The sequence below is a fragment of the Dendrobates tinctorius genome, unplaced genomic scaffold (genome assembly GCF_039654945.1).
Source record: "Dendrobates tinctorius isolate UK_male_01 unplaced genomic scaffold, ASM3965494v1 ptg000133l, whole genome shotgun sequence".
In the NCBI taxonomy this organism is placed as follows: Eukaryota; Metazoa; Chordata; class Amphibia; order Anura; family Dendrobatidae; genus Dendrobates; species Dendrobates tinctorius.
This window is the reverse complement of record NW_027361801.1, coordinates 20,965,188-20,982,214: the sequence shown is the minus strand read 5'-3', so window position 1 is coordinate 20,982,214 and position 17,027 is coordinate 20,965,188. Positions and strand designations below refer to the sequence as shown.

Sequence of the window (17,027 nt, the reverse complement as noted above, 5' to 3'; positions counted from 1 at the left end):
TTGAAAAAACGGAAGTGTGAAACAGGCCTAAAACGTGTGGATTTTGACCTGCGGATTCTGCCAAAAATAGTAGATTACGCGGGGAAAATTCCGCACATGAATCCGCAACGTGTGCACATACCCTCAGGGTTCCAGGAAAGCTGAGTGACTAGACCTGGGATCACATATGAGTTGTCACCCAGCTTTGCCAGACAGGAATGTAGTAAGAACTAGTGGACAGGGTTCTGACTTATGGGCTTGTACACTTCTTAGAGCCAGGATCTCCCTGGTGTCACCCTAGTCTCCAGCAGTGCACACTGTAGTGTCTGTGCACAGTCCACACTGTGTCTGACATATCTAGTAGCTTCCTGTCTGTGCTGGTGCACTGAAAAAGGAAGAAGCCTGAGATGTAATCAGGATGTGGCTACATTACAGAGATCTAGTCCCAGCAGCACAGCCATGAACCCAGAGGAGCAGACTGTCACCTGGCTCATCTCCCTGGGGGTCCTCAACTCCCCCAAGAAGAACATCTGTGACCCAAAGGACTTCTTAAAGTGCTCACTGAAGGATGGGGTGGTTCTCTGTAAGCTGATGAGCCGGCTGCTCCCGGGCTCTGTGGACAAGGTAAGCATGGGGTTAAACCCCAGCATGACATAGTTGTGCTATGGCGCCGATAGATATACTGTATACGCTATTACATGGGACTGCAAGCAAGGAGGAAACACCCTGATCTCTAGATAATGTCCCACTGCTGGAAAACATCAGAATGTACGGGAACTACTACTCAGCATATCAGAGTATGCTGGTAGTTGTAGGGTTAAGCTGGGCGCGTGGAAAAAGTTATAGGGAACTGTCCGAATATTGAAAAGGAACGTAAAACATGATCAGAGCTGGAGATCTGTGAGATAAGGGCGTGAAGAAGACTCCATCCCCTGCAGCCTGACGTGGCTGATAGCAGAGAGAAATACACTTACTTCACAGAGGATAGCCTGCGAAGAGCTCGAAACCCCCAGCAGCCCTGACACACTGCAGTATTCTATCTGCCCCTTAATCTATTACTTAAATATATACTGTGCAGTCAATCCTAATGCAGCCACAGCATGTGAACGCAGTCGAAGGCCTCTTTCACACTTCCGTTTTTGACCATCAATCAAAATCTGCCAGGTTTTGAAAAAAACGGATCCGCCATTTTTTTTTGCGGATCCGTTTTTTTCCCCATTGAGATGCATTACTGGCGGATCTTGACGGATGGCCATCCGTTGGATCCGTTTTTGTGAGGAGCCGCCAAAATTTTTTCGTCCGCCGGCATGCTTGGACGGACCGTGCAATGTTTTTTTTGTTGTTGGATCCGCATTTTCCATTGCGCATGCCCGGAGAAAGGAAGTCAGGGAGAAAATTAACCCTGAAATCCTTTCTGGCGGACGAAAAAAATTCTCTCTCTCCCAGCGGTTCCTTTAAAATTCTTCATTCTGCGGATCCGTCACAAAACGGATCCTGTGCCATCCGTTCACATCAGTTAGGAACGGATTCGCTTTTCCGCCTTTTTGGCAGATTCTAACTGACACAAAAAACTGAAGTGTGAAAGAGGCCTAAGGGATAAGGTCCGTTTAGACAAGCCAATAATCTATGAGCGAACAGTGTAGAAACGTTCATTAATCGGTGGAATAGATCATTTATGCTGGTATAAAAATCGACATGTAAAATTGTGCAATGTAAACAGGGGATGTGCTGCTGAAAGCGATTCTATCTAGGTATTGGGGACAGAACAATTGTGTTAGGCTACTTTCACACATCAGGTTTTTTCCCCGCCAGGCAGGATCCGGCTATTTTTAGAAAAACCTGATCCAGCGTAAATTTTGGAGAACTGAAGAAATGGATCCGTTTTTCCGCTGGATCAGTCTAGCAGGTTTATATCTGTTTCCTGGGGGTTGGCCAATTGGATCTGAGCATGCACAGACTTAAAAAACGTATCCGGTTGCCGGATCTGTCTTTTTCTGGATCCGGCGTGTTCCTGCGCCTATTATCTTCCATTATAGCAAAAAAACGCAAGCACTGGATCCGGCGCTGTCTGTTTTTTTGCTGCAGACAAAAAATGTTACTAGAGACGTTTTTTCCAGATGCCGGAATGAAACATTTAGCCAGATCCAGCGAAAACCCGAAGAAACGTAAGGCCATGCGGCACGATCCGGCGCTAATACAATTCAATGAGAGAAGAACGGATCCGGCGGCAGCTTTTGCCGGATCCGGTTTTTTAACAAATAGCCGGATCCTGCCTGTCGAAAAAAAAACTGATGTGTGAAAGTAGCCTTAACGATCATTCTGTTCCCATCACTTTTCATCATCCCAGGAAAACAGGATGGTAAGGCTACTTTCACACCTCCGTTTTTAGTGATCCAGTGCCTTGCGGTGAAAAGCCGTAGTGTCGGAAGCGGCGTGGAGCGCAGACACCGGATGTCAGTGTACGGCCGGATACGGTGTCGTGAAGATTTAAAGGAGCCAGAGCGCAAAGAGGGAGACAGACGCAGACAGGTATGATGAGAGAGAGATCACCTATGGGATTAAAAGACAACGTGCCCGGTCATGCGCAGTGCTGAAAACCGTTCCGGCGCTGTGAAAAAACGTTACAGGGAACGTTTTTTTGCACACGCCGGACGGCGCATTTTTCCCGTTTCCGGCAGAAACCTGACACGCCGCATGGCCATCCGGCACGATGCGGCGATAATGACAGTCAATGAGGAAAAAAACGGATCCGGTGCCATCCGGTGCCGGATCAGGTTTTTTACATTTTTGCCGCATCGTGCCGGATTCCAGAAAACGGATGTGTGAAAGTAGCCTAAGCGAGCAACGATCAACTTGTATCTAGTGAATGGGTGCTTGCTAATGGTCCAAAAGTGTGTCGCCCATCGCAGGAACCGTCCCGCAGCCTGTAGAGAACTGTGATAACCGTGCTTATGCAGGTATTAACCCAACACAGACACATTCCTAAATACACACCAGAAATTCTTCAATTTAGAAAATCCTAAAATCTGCAAAAACTTTCACTGGTTTTAGGAATAATGCAATTAACAGGGTTTCCTGTGTTCAGATAAATGGCTCATATAACGGCCTATCCTATGTGGGGTTTATGTTGCGACTTGATCTGCAGAGTATTTTCCCACATAGTACTGCTCTTCTATGGAGGTTAGTGTATGCATTGTATCCATGTAGGCTCCTATCTGTATAGGTGCTTGTTACAGGGCTGTGGAGTCGGTAAGCCAAACCTGCGACTTCGACTCCTCAATTTCCCTTCCACCGACTCCAACATATATTTCTTATATTTAAGTGAAAAATTTATTGTAGTACAATGTGAACATCAGACATTTAATCATTTTTATGATACAATAATCAAGACATTTAGATAGAACATAATAAATATTTATTGGAATACAACTTTAGAACACAAAAAACTGTAATAAATTGTAAATATGTAATACACTATGTAATATTGATTACATATATATATATATATATACAGTATATATATATATAACACTATGTAATAAACTATGTAAGTGGCAAAAAACAGTTTTCAACAAAAACATACTAAATAACATTTGTGCAGTCTATGAATTTGTTCTAAGAAATAGAATTGCCACCATCAGATCCTCCTTCATAGATGACCTAAAATCTGACCTAATTATTTTAAGAGCAGAGAACAACCTCTCTACCCTAACTTGGGTTGGAGGCAAAGCCGTAACCACATGGGCAACATCTCTAACAATTTCCAAATATAAAGGAATTGCCTCATGCAGTCAGTTTTGATGAACGGTTGAATTTTTCCTTTTCTTTGAGAGCAAGTGAAACATTTTGCTGAAATATGGTCAATCTGCTTGCTAAAGGAGACAGAGTGAAATCTTTTTCCTTGCAGCAACGCTTTGCCTGCTCCATATCATCCAAATACTTGTCAAAGTCAAACTCCTCATCTGATGAGGATGAAGATATGGCAGCAGTAGCACTGTCAGGACCCAAGACCTCTTGCGCCTAGCAGTCCTCCTGTAGGTCACTCATCCTAACTGCTACCTCAGTCAGAGCTTCTTTTCCTTTAGTAAGCTGTTGATCATCAAGCAATATACGATGACTTGGGTCCACATAAACAGCTGCCAGAAAATTTTTATTTTCCAATAGCTGTGTCTCTCTCCGTTTCATTGAAGCAGAAATGCCATCTGCGATTAAATCGCCTCTTTGGGACAGTCAAAATAGCAAGTTCTTCCACTCCTTTATGAAAATGCCAGGAGTTAAATCCCCAGCTTGTAATTTTTTAGTCATGGTAAATAGGTGATTAAGCAATTCCTTCAATTCAGCCACCTGTGTCCATTGACCTTCATTTAGGGTTACCTGAGGGTTCGCCATATCTATAAGAAACGGTTTTAGCCAGGATCAAAACTAGAGGGGGCAGAACCTCATACTGATCCGCAGAATCTCATACTGCACACCTCAGCTGCTGCAGAACCTTATACTGCACACCCCTACACTTGAAAATAAAGCCTGCACCTTAAGATGTGGTGAATGCAGTCTATTTATTCCAACTATCAATTGATGTTGATGAGTTACTGAAGACGAGCAATGCCTGTCCTGGGCATCCTTTTGGGCAGCTATGAGGTGTACCTGATTGGTGCTAAAACAAATGGAGTGTTAGTCTGTGTGCTACCCGGCTTTCATTCTTTTTGGTACGGATAAGATATGGATAGACAGATATGGATAAATGGATAGATAGAGCAGATTTCTAGTCTGCTTTTGCTATTTAAAACATTATCTATGAGCTCAAAAACCTTTCAGGTGATGCGGTTTTTTAAAAAGCTGATCTGCTTTTGCAGCTGAAAAACGTATCCTCAAAAAACGCAGCAAAAACGCTGTGTGTGAATGTAGCCTTAGATCAGGAATAGAACAGCCATTTATAGGACATTTCTTAACTTTCCCAAATTCCTATGAAAAAATATTCAGCACATTCTGCATTGAACTACTGTACCCAATTTATTATATATTTTTAGGAGTCGGACCATTTTGTACCGACTCCAACTCCACCAAAATGAGCTCCGACTCCACGACTCCGACTCCACAGCCCTGCCTACACCCCAGAGTTCCACTTATGCCACAAATATTCCCATCTAGGCACAGATTTAGTTTGTATCATTCATGTCTATTAAAGGTGCTGTCCGGGTCTCTAATATTAATGGCCCATCCTTAGGACAGGTGATCAGTCTGATCGGCGGGGGTGCAATAATCAGCACCCCCCCCCCGCCGATCAGCAGTTCCAGTCGCTGCAGACATCGAGAGCAGGAAGCTGTGCATGCCAACTCTCTAATGACAAGAGCGAGCCATGGGACCTCATGCTAGATGTTAATCCTAGTGGTCCCATGCTTGTTACTGTTACTAAGCCAAGCCCCCATCTCTCTCCACCCTATCAAAGAAGAATAAACTTAGACCTTGCAGAAACCCTCTAGAGACTTGGCACGTACCCCCCTAGAGTATGCATACCGCAGGTGGACAACCTAAGTTCTAGGGCCTGGTTCATTATTGCATTTGTGCCATTTTTCATTTAGTTTTTGTCATTTTTCACCTGCTTTCCATTTATGTCTTAGGCCGGGATCACACATGCGAGGAATATGGCCGAGTCTTGCATGTTAATACCCGGCACTGCCGCCGGCACTCGGATCGGAGCGTGCGGCCGCATAGCAATACATGCAGCTGAACGCTCCTCTCTCGAGTGCCGGCGGCAGTGCCGGGTAATAACATGCGAGACTCGGCCATATTCCTTACATGTGTGATCCCGGTCTTATTCATCTCTTAATTTGTGCTTGTTTTATGTCTTCACCTGTTTTTTTGTAATATTCACCATTGTGGGCAGGTTTTGGAGTTTCCAAATGTTTTCAACTGATTCATCATCAATTCCATCTTTTTAAAAAGTTGTAAAATCTGTACTGCAGGTCACTCCTCCATCCAGAATAATTCTATGTATATCGAGAACTTTTGCGAAAATGTTATATGCTTGTGAACATGCGATTTTGTTTTGCCCAAAAAGGTTAAAGTAAAAACTGAAGAGCATTTTTGAAAAATGTGGCTCAAAAAAATGACATTAGCTCAAAAATACCGAATGTCAAAGACAAAATATAAAAGTAAAAAAAACAAACAAATGATAAATGGGACTGCTAGTGTATACAGGCAACCCTCATTTATTAAGGTACTAGCAGTCTGATTGCAATTCTATCAGCTAATTGATAGGGTTTTGGAAGAAATACCTATTGCTGTCAAGCTTGTAAAGAGTCTATGTACATGGATTTGAAGCAGCATATTACTGAGTCATTGGCTGTGCAGTAGGGTGACCGGATCTCATATGGGGGGGAAAAAATGTCAGAATCTTGTTCGTCTGGACCCCACAAAACGATTCCCCTTTCCAGATATTGAGAGAGCCAAAATTTGAGCTCGATCAAACGACGTTAACCCGTGCCGCTCGTCGCTCAAAGTTTGAAAAAATCCAAATTGAGGTATTTTAAGATTTAGGTATTTTGCATAGTCTGTTAGACTATAAAGAATGTGACAACAACATTGCAGAAATAGCCCTGACCAAATTTTCGAACCATTTGTGGTATTTGAATGCAGAGTTGGTGGGATTATCGTTTTTTGATCCCACCATTACAGACAATGAAAAGTTGTTAATGGCTAATAAATTGCTCAGTAGCACAGATGAACCATCAGAGCACACTAACCTACATGAGTTGATAATTTTACATAGTTATCTAATCTATTCTAGAGCTTTTGTTAAAGTAGTTTTTGAAACGTCAGAATATAATGCTCGGCATTTGCTTACAACTTGCAGGACATATTGCTTTAGTTCTTCATCTTTTGTCAGAAGGTCGTTAAAGTCGGTTACTTCCTACCTCTTTTAATTTTTCTTTCCTAACTTTTAGATTTACAACCCTAGCGTGCTCTGATGGTTCATCTGTGCTACTGAGCAATTTATTAGCCATTAACAACTTTTCATTGTCTGTAATGGTGGGATCAAAAAACGATAATCCCACCAACTCTGCATTCAAATACCACAAATGGTTCGAAAATTTGGTCAGGGCTATTTCTGCAATGTTGTTGTCACATTCTTTATAGTCTAACAGACTATGCAAAATACCTAAATCTTAAAATACCTCAATTTGGATTTTTTCAAACTTTGAGCGACGAGCGACACGGGTTAACGTCGTTTGATCGAGCTCAAATTTTGGCTATCTCAATATCTGGAAAGGGGAACCGTTTTGTGGGGTCCAGACGGACAAAATTCCGACATTGATTTTTTGCGGTCACCCTACTGTGCAGTATATGGCCCCTGCTAGTGATGAGCGAACGTGCTTGGATAAGCATCTGGGCGTACTCGCCTTGCAGGGCTGGGGTCCTGGCTTCAAATGCCACCAAGGACAACATCTGTAAGGAGTTTGTATGTTCTCTCTGTGTTTGTGTGGGTGTCTTCTGGGTACTCCGGTTTCTACCCACATTCCAAAGACACACTGATAGGCAGGCCCGAATTGATAATGTACCCAACTGGGCATTTTCCCGTTGGGCTGCTGTCATGTGGGCCGCGGGCTGCCAGCGCCTGCTCATCTGGTGCGGCCACTGGCCTGTTCCTCCTGCCGTTGGCCCATAGCTCCCGACCGTCGCAGGATTTTTCTTTCCCGCAGCCCGCACTGCAGGGAGATAAGCTGCCACGCCCCCCCACGCACCACATCCTCACCGAGTCCCACAGACCCACCGCAGCCTGAGCCTCTAACAGCGTCACTAGACTGCTCCCTGCACACAGGACCTGTGATGAGGTCACAGCAGGGGAGGAGTCAAGGGTCACATGATCACTAGCCTCTGTCCCAGGCCCCTGATCATGTGACCCGACTCCTCCCCTCCTGTGACCTCAACACAGGTCCTGTGTGCACACCCCTCAATGTGTGCAGGAGGCTGCTGTGTTGGTTGTCATGGTGCTGGTGCTGGATGAGGTAAGATTTCTGTGTAAGGTCAGGAGGGGTTTACAGTGTGGATTTAGCAGAGCCGTGTGTGTGTGTAAGAGGTGTACGGAGCAGAACCGTGTGTGCGAGGTGTACGGAGCAGAACCGTGTGTGCGAGGTGTACGGAGCAGAGCCGCGTGTGTGCGAGGCGTACAGAGTGGAGCCGTGAGTGTACGAGGTGTGCGGAGCGGAGCCGTATGTGTACGAGGTGAACGGAGCGGAGCCGTATGTGTATGAGGTGTACGGAGCGGAGCCGATTGTGTGCGAGGCATACGGAGCGGAGCCGAGTGTGTGCGAGGCGTACGTAGCGGAGCCGAGTGTGTGCGAGGCGTACGTAGCGGAGCCGAGTGTGTGCGAGGCGTACGTAGCGGAGCCGAGTGTGTGCGAGGTGTACGTAGTGCAGCCGCGTGTGTACGAGGTGTACGGAGCAGAGCCGTGTATGTACGAGGTGCACGGACGGAGCCGGATGTGTACGGAGCGGAGCCGGATGTGTAAGAGGTGTACGGAGTGGAGCCAGGTGTGTATGGAGCAGAGCCGTGTGTGTACAGAGCGGAGCCGCATGTGTATAAGGTGTACGGAGCGGAGATGTGTACAAGGTCTACGGACCGGAGCCATGTGTGTACGAGGTGTATGGAATGGAGCACTGTATGTACAAAGTGTACGGATCTGAGTATTGTGTTTACGGAGTGGAGCAGAGCCGTGTGTGGAGTGGAGCTGCATGTATACGAGGTGTATGGAGCGGAGCTGCGAGTGTACGAGGTGTATGGAGCAAAGCCGCATGTGTACAAGGTTTACGGAGTGGAGCCATGTGTGTATAATGTGTACAGAACGTGGCCGCATGTGTACAAGGTGTACGGAGCAGAGTCACATGTGTACGAGTTTTGCGGAGTGGAGCCATGTGTGCGCGAGGTGTACAGAGCAGAGCCGTGTGCGTATGAGGCATACAAAGCGGAACCATGTGTGTATGAGGCGTGCGGAGGCATGCGTGTACGAGGTGTAGGGTGGGGAGCATTCATACCTCCCAACCATCCCGGATCTAGCGGGACAGTTCCGATTTTGAGAGAGACTGCCCCAGCCAGGAGCTTACTTCTCCCACGGACATAGGAGTACACGGCGGAGCCCCAAGGAGCACTTTAATACTCGCACGTGACATTCTACCAGACGTGACGTGATGGAAGCTGACCGAAAATGAGGTAATTTTGTGAGGAGATTGTGACGGGACCATGGAGGGACTTCAGGGAATGCTTCTTGTGCTCCTCTGACAGCGCGGACAGCAGGATTACCATGGAATCGGGGATGTCGGCCATGTGAGCGGATCATGGTATGTCCTGCATCAGGAGGCTCAGGTGGGCACTACAATGGGAGCCGGGCAGCTATAGTATCTTTATAGAATCTTTATTTCTTTCTCTCTCTGTTCTTTCTTTCCTTCTTTCTAATCTTTCTTTACTTCTTTCTCTCTCTCTGTTCTTTCTTTCATTCCCCTCTTCCTTTCTCTCTCTCTGTTCTTTCTTTCCCATCTTTCTTTCTCTCTGTTTTTTCTTTCTTTGTCTACTCTTTCTTTCTCTCTCTGTTCTTTTTCCTTCTCTCTGTTCTCTCTTTATTTATTTCTTTCCCCTCTTTCTTTCTCTCTCCCTCTCTGGTCTTTTTCCCTCTTTCTTTCTTTCTCTCTCTCTCTGTTCTTTTTTTCTGTCCACTCTTTCTCTGTTCTTTTTCTTTCTTTCTCTCTGTTCTTTCTTTCATTCCCCTTTCTTTCTCTCTCTGTTCTTTCTTTCCCCTCTTTCTTTTCTTTCTTTTCCCTATTTCTTTCTCTTTCTGTTCTTTCCCCTCTTTCTTTCTTTCGCTCTGTTCTTTGCTTCGCTCTCTAATCTTTCTCTGTTCTTTCTTTCTCTCTGTTCTTTCTTTCTCTCTCTGTTCTCTTTCTTTCCCTCTTTCTTTCTCTCTGTTCTTTCTCTCTCTCTGTTCTCTCCCTCTCTGGTCTCTTTCTTTCTCTCTCTCTGTTCTTTCTTTCCCATATTCCTTTCTCTCTATCTCTCTGTTCTTTCTTTCTTCCCCTCTTTCTTTTTTCTTTCTTTCTCTTTCTTTCTTTCTTTCCCCTCTTTCTTTCTCTCTGTTCTTTCTTTTCCCTCTTTCTTTTTTTCTCTCTCTCTGTTCTTTTTTTCTGTCCCCTCTTTCTTTCTCTCTCTGTTCCAGCCCCAGCACCCGTATATACATCAGCCCCAGCACCTGTATATACATCAGCCCCAGCACCCATATATACATATGTATATACAGTAGTCTCAATGTGATATATATTCAGCAGTATGTAACAATCTATATATATAATTGCCTTAAATTGTCCGTCATCCACTTCCGTCTGGATGTCCTCGAATCCCACAATCCACCGCGCCGCCCCGGAAGTACACCGACCGCCATATTGGAGTACCCAAGTGGAGTATTCCAATATGGCACCCGCTGATGGTACCAGGCCCTTGCGTAGTACCACCAGTGGGACACCGCCAGTACCCCTGCCACCGGACCCCCGCCACCGGGACACCCACCGACGGACCCCCACCGCCGGGACCCCCGCTGCATCCCGCCGCTGCCTGCCCACCCACCTCCGTGCAGTCACAGCCAGCAGGAAAGACCGCGGCTTGCGGCCTGTGCTGGAGATGGGGTGCGGGTGCCCTCTGGAGGCGCCGCATCCCATCTCCAGCACAGGCCGCGAACCACCGTCTTTCCTGCCGACCCCATCTCCAGCACAGGCCGCAAACCACCGTCTTTCCTGCCGACCCCATCTCCAGCACAGGCCGCAAACCACAGTCTTTCCTGCTGACCCCATCTCCAGCACAGGCCGCAAACCACAGTCTTTCCTGCCAACCCCATCTCCAGCACAGGCCGCATACCACAGTCTTTCCTGCCGACCCCATCTCCAGCACAGGCCGCAAACCACAGTCTTTCCTGCCGACGCCATCTCCAGCACAGGCCGCAAACCACCGTCTTTCCTGCTGACCCCATCTCTAGCACAGGCCGCAAACCACAGTCTTTCCTGCCGACCCCATCTCCAGCACAGGCCGCAAACCACAGTCTTTCCTGCCGACCCCATCTCCAGCACAGGCCGCGAACCACCGTCTTTCCTGCCGACCCCATCTCCAGCACAGGCCGCAAACCACCGTCTTTCCTGCCGACCCCATCTCCAGCACAGGCCGCAAACCACAGTCTTTCCTGCCGACCCCTTCTCCAGCACAGGCTGCAAACCACAGTCTTTCCTGCCAACCCCATCTCCAGCACAGGCCGCATACCACAGTCTTTCCTGCCGACCCCATCTCCAGCACAGGCCGCAAACCACAGTCTTTCCTGCCGACGCCATCTCCAGCACAGGCCGCAAACCACCGTCTTTCCTGCCGACCCCATCTCCAGCACAGGCCGCAAAACACAGTCTTTCCTGCCGACCCCATCTCCAGCACAGGCCGCAAACCACCGTCTTTCCTGCCGGCTGTGACTGCATGGAGGTGGGCGGGCATGCAGTGGTGGGACACACACTCACTTCCCTCCCGATGCAATAGCATTGGGCACACCTCTAATATAGTATAATACTGTCAATTATAATGTAGGGTTGTGTGTATATAGTGTAGAGCTGTTCATATAGTATGTTGCTGTGTATATAGCGTGGAATCCCCACTTTATACACTGGCCCATCTCTACACTATATAGTATATACACAGCTCCACTCTATATTCCTTACCACAGTATATAGTGTAGAGCTGTGTACTTTGTGTATACTCCTCCTGTCCTGTATACATGGTGTAAATATAAGTATCTGCTTTAAGTGTGTGTATCTATGAAAATAAAAAGCGCTCCGATGAATTGTGCAAAGTGGCGGACTCTTTATTAGCCCATGTGACAAAGTTTTGGATATATAACAGATCATCTCTCTGCTATGGAATTGAAATACTACCACATGGGCTAATAAAGAGTCCTCCACTTTTCTCTTATTTAATCGGTGTGCTGATTATTTTCTTTTTATAAATTCCTTTGATTTAAGGGTGTGTGTCCTAAAAGCATTTCACCTACTGGTTAATATTTGGTGGTGCTCAATTATGACACATATATCAGGGCTGACATCACCACCTGGCGAAAGCGGGCAAGTGCCGTTGGGGACTTGGCATGCTATGGGGCTTGTAAGTAGTGGGGCTCCGGTGCCAGCGCCAACACAGTTGAAAACAATGATGAGTGAGGGAGCCAGCTGCTGATGCTCCCTCTCCTATCATTCCCCCTCTGCGTCTGAGCTCTGTGACGTCTTAGTACAAAGGGCACAATGACATCACTACAGCGCATCCTCTGTGCCAAGCAGAATACACTCAGGAGACCAGAGCAGTGGGGACAGGGAGAAGTATTATATGGGGCCCATTATACTGTATGAAGTTATATATGGGGCCCATTATACTGTATAAAGTAATATATGGGGCCCATTATACTGTGTGAAGTAATATATGGGGCCCATTATACTGTTTGAAGTAATATACAGTATGAGGGCCCATTATACTGTATGGAGAATTATATGAGGCCCACAAAACTGTATGCCGTAATGTATGGGGCCCGTAATACTGTATGGAGGATTATGTGGGCTCATTGTACCATATGGAAGAATATGTGGGGCCCATTTTACTGTATGGAGCAATATATGGGGCCATTATACTGTATGGAGCATTATGTGTTGCCGATAATACTGTATGGAGGACTATGTGGTGCCCATAATACTGTATGGAGGACTATGTGATGCCTATAATACTGTATGTAGGACTATGTGATACCCATAATACTGTATGTAGGACTATGTTGTGCCCATAATACTGTATGTAGGACTATGTTGTGCCCATAATACTGTATGGAGGACTTTGTGGGGCCCATAATACTGTATGGAGGACTATGTGGGGCCCATAATACTGTGTGGAGGACTATATGGTGCCTATAATACTGTATAGAGGACTATATGGTGCCCATAATACTGTAAAGAGGACTATGTCGTACCAATAACAATATATGGAGGACTAAGTGATGCACATAATACTGTATGGAGGACTATGTGATGCCTATAATACTGTATGTAGGACTATGCGGTTACCATAATACTGTATGGAGGACTATGTGATGCCCATAATACTGTATGTAGGACTATGTTGTGTCCATAATACTGTATGTAGGACTATGTTGTGCCCATAATACTGTATGGAGGACTATATGGTGCCTATAATACTGTATAGAAGACTATATGGTGCCCATAATACTGTAAAGAGGACTATGTCGTACCAATAACAATGTATGGAGGACTAAGTGATGCACATAATACTACATGGAGGACTATGTGGTGCCCATAATACTGTATGGAGGGTTATCCAAATTTGGAAGTTCTCCCCTATCTTTTGGATAGGGTATGACTTTGTTTGTTGTGGATCTGAGCGCTGGGACCCCCATGATCCTGGGAAATGTAGCTTTGAAGAGCAACATGTAAATGGAGCTGTGGTCAACCATACGCTCTGTGACGCCATTAATATGTGGCTCTTAAAATAACTCCTTTAATAGAGTCATGAGGGGACAACAAAGTATAGCAAAAATTCACTGATCAGGGCTGATGAGTGCTATAGTATGTGGGCTGGTGGGGTTTGTGTGGCAGGGCTGCTTTTTTGTCCCAGTCCGGCCCTGCTGATAGGGAATTTAGATTGTGAGCCCCATTGGGGACAGCGATGCTAATGTTTGAAAACTGTAAAGCACTGCGGAATATGTTAGGTTATGTAGTGCTATATAAAAATAAAGATTATTATTATTATGCTCGAGTCCCTGTGGCTGCATGATTGGCAGCTTTTAGACAGCCTTAACACGTGGGGATTCCTTAAAAAAACAGGCAATCCCCATGTGGGTTCTGGCTGTCTAATAGCCACAAATCATGCAGCCGCAGGGACTCAAAGATAATATAAGAGCATGCCCAGATGGTCGGATAACACTCGAGTGTGCTTAGATAAGACGTTCGCTCATCACTAGTCCCTATGTGTAGCATGGTGGTCTTCACCAGAAGATGATACTAGAGAACAATAGCTCTAATTTGGCATGCTTTGGGACATGTAAAAAATGACACCTATATAAAATACAAGGTACACAAAGGTACAATATTGACCCAGAGCCATCTAGAAGCACTGTTTAATTGGTCTGTACCATATAGATCTGCACACTGGCGGACACAAACAGAAAAGGGCCCCTGTGCCAGAACTATACATGGGCCCTTTGCAGCCCAAGATCTCCTAAAAATGCAAAATTGCACCTGCTTTGGAGGTATAAATGGGCCCCCTCACCTCTTGGGCCCCTGTGTGGTTGCACCAATGATATGTCCGCCCTGGATCTGCAATACACCATGTGTTACACAGTGGCCAAGGAAAGGACAGGGCGCAGAACAACATACATCTGCAGGAAGTCACATTTTCCACATGGTGTTTGATTAGACTTTCTGAAATCCAGATCTCAGCTCCACCTCTTCTGTGACCAAGAGGCCTACACAATCCTGATCTAAATACAGTGTTGGATCATTTCCTGCAGCTGCTGTAACAGAGGGTTGTTCAGTATAATCTGCAGTCACGTAAGCCTAGGTTCCCACCATGAGTATTTGGTGAGTTTTTGATATTGCAGTTCTTTGCACCCATTAAGTAAAATAAGTTACTTGCATTTTTTTCAAAAATCTGCAACATCAAAAACTTATCAAACTCTCATCATGGGAACACAGTCTAATCGGGCATTAAAGCACAGAAACAAAGTTAGGTTAAACTTCTGATGTTCTCAAAATATTACCAGATTCACCATGGAACAGATATTTTTGAGTACTTATGTGAAGTTTGTGCCCAGACACTTCCTCCTCTACATGGTGGTGTGTCATGGTAAAAACCCCAGAAATGACTCCTTCAGGCCATGTTCACACATAGCATGAATGCTACATTGTTCTTTACCTGCAGGTGTCTGAAACAATAACAAGATTTTTTCATTAATACATTTTTGGTCCATTTTTTATGCATTTCCCACTTTTATTTGCTGCTGCTTTGGTGCTGATTTAAAGCAGCTGTTTTGAATGCATTTTGGTTAGTATAGAAAAGGTGTGATTCTGCACGTTTCACCAAATTTTTCATATTAAGCTGGACACACAATGTAATAATGGCTGCAGAGTGGAATAAAACGTTTTGTTTGTTTTTTTATTTTGCCGCTCAATTGCAGAGTATTTGGCACCTAAAGAGTTAAGTCCAAGTGGGTGTTTTCTCTGTGGTTCTGAACTTTTTCTCCTTGTATGGCAGGTCACACTTGCAACCAGGGCTGTGGAATGGGCAAGTCAAACTTCCAACTCTGACTCAATTTCCATGACTCCGACTCCCTCATACCAGGGCTGTGGAGTCCGTAAGCCAAACCTCCGACTCTGACTCCACAGCCCTGCTTGCAACTGCAATGCGAGAAACTCGCACATCAATACCCGGCACTGCCGCGGGCACTCGGAACCGGAGCAGAGCGGTCCGAGTATTGATGGAAGAGACTTGCATTGCAGTTGCAAGTGTGACCCTGGCCTATGAGTTGTTATCTGATCCCACCCACTTGGACTTAAAAGTTAACTCATTAGGTGCCAATTAAATTGATTGCTAATATCTCCGCAATGGAGAGACAAAAAAAAAAAAATATTTTATTCTGCTCTGCAGCCACTATTATAGTATGTATCAAATTTAAAGTGAAAGATCCTCCTTAAAAACACAACTGCGTTTTTTTACTTGTGTTTTGTCAGGCTTCCCATAGAAACCTATAGAGGAAAAAAGGCGCACAAAAAAGTACAGTTCAACAGTGTCTTTAAAACACAGCATTTTCATGAAATCACACCCATTTCGCTTGTACTGTTAAATGCTGCAGATTTTCTACACAAAAAAAAAATGCTGCAGAAAAAAAATATTTATCCTACAGGGGAACATGGCCTCAAGGTTCAGAAGGAAGAAAAGCATTTATTAGCGAGCCATAAACTTGCAGATGTAGCCAGTTTGTAGCGGGTCTTCTGCTAGTGAACATACGATTAGAAACTTTCTTTTCATATCAATAAAACTATCCCGTACTCCCTGATACCTCAGTGGAGCTAGATTATGGAAGCCCCTTTATTTGTGTTGGATGCAGTTTGGAGCCATGTTATGCCGTGTACTTTATTTTACTGAATTATATAATATAGCATCTTATATAAACCGTTTCCTTCTCCTGAGGGTATGTGCACACGCTACGGATTCTGCTGCGGATCCGGCATGTGAAAATAATTGCAGCGTGCGATTTGCAGCGCAACTTGGAAGCCTTTCAACTATTAAAGTCTATGTGTGTGTGGAAATCATCGGACTGCACATAGACGACTTCCGAGTGCAGTCTGATTTCCGCGGACTCACAGAATGAAGAAAGAAGACATTTTCCTCTCCGCTTTCTCCTCACCTGTGCTATGATTCTCTCATCCTAGAGAAACTGTTCAGACTAAGCCGATACTCACACCAAACTTGGATCAGCGTGTGATCCGAGTGTCATTTAAATAATCAGTCCGATTCTCTTGGAAGAGAGAATATACGCTCATGTGACCATAGGCTGAAAATCGGGCCACAACCAGATGTGATCCAAGCCCAGACTGTTTTTTTTAAATCAGGGACCGATATAGACTTGCATTTTTGATTTTGATGCAGACCTTGGATCAAAATATGACATCTCCAGTATTTTCCGTGGATCACTCGGTCCCTGAAAAATCACGGACGTGTGAATGCTCCATAGACTATCACAGATAAGAGTGCTATCAGTGAGAACCACGAATAGCACTTGTATGTGAAAACTAAACGTCTGAATGAGCCCTTATACTGTTTGCCTTTGTAAGAAAGGCTATGACAATTTGGCTTCAGTGGAACTACAAATTCCAGCATTCCTTTTTTGTTGCCATAGTAGTGCTGACATAGTAGCTGAAATGTCTTGTTGCAATTTGCATTTCCAGCTGGACATCTGCATTATCCACCACATATGTTA

At 45.3% G+C, this 17,027-nt stretch overlaps 1 protein-coding gene across 2 annotated transcripts in view; it reads left to right on the top strand.

The window, feature by feature from the left end:
- The first annotated feature begins 367 nt into the window (after positions 1-367).
- Positions 368-17,027, top strand: part of ARHGEF6 (Rac/Cdc42 guanine nucleotide exchange factor 6) — a 242,387-nt gene continuing 225,727 nt past the window's right edge. For both annotated transcript variants that reach the window (XM_073543558.1, XM_073543557.1), the window contains exon 1: positions 368-603. In XM_073543558.1, the coding sequence (XP_073399659.1) occupies positions 439-603 (165 nt within the window). In that variant the 5' untranslated portion in view covers positions 368-438. The remainder of the gene's footprint in view (positions 604-17,027) is intronic.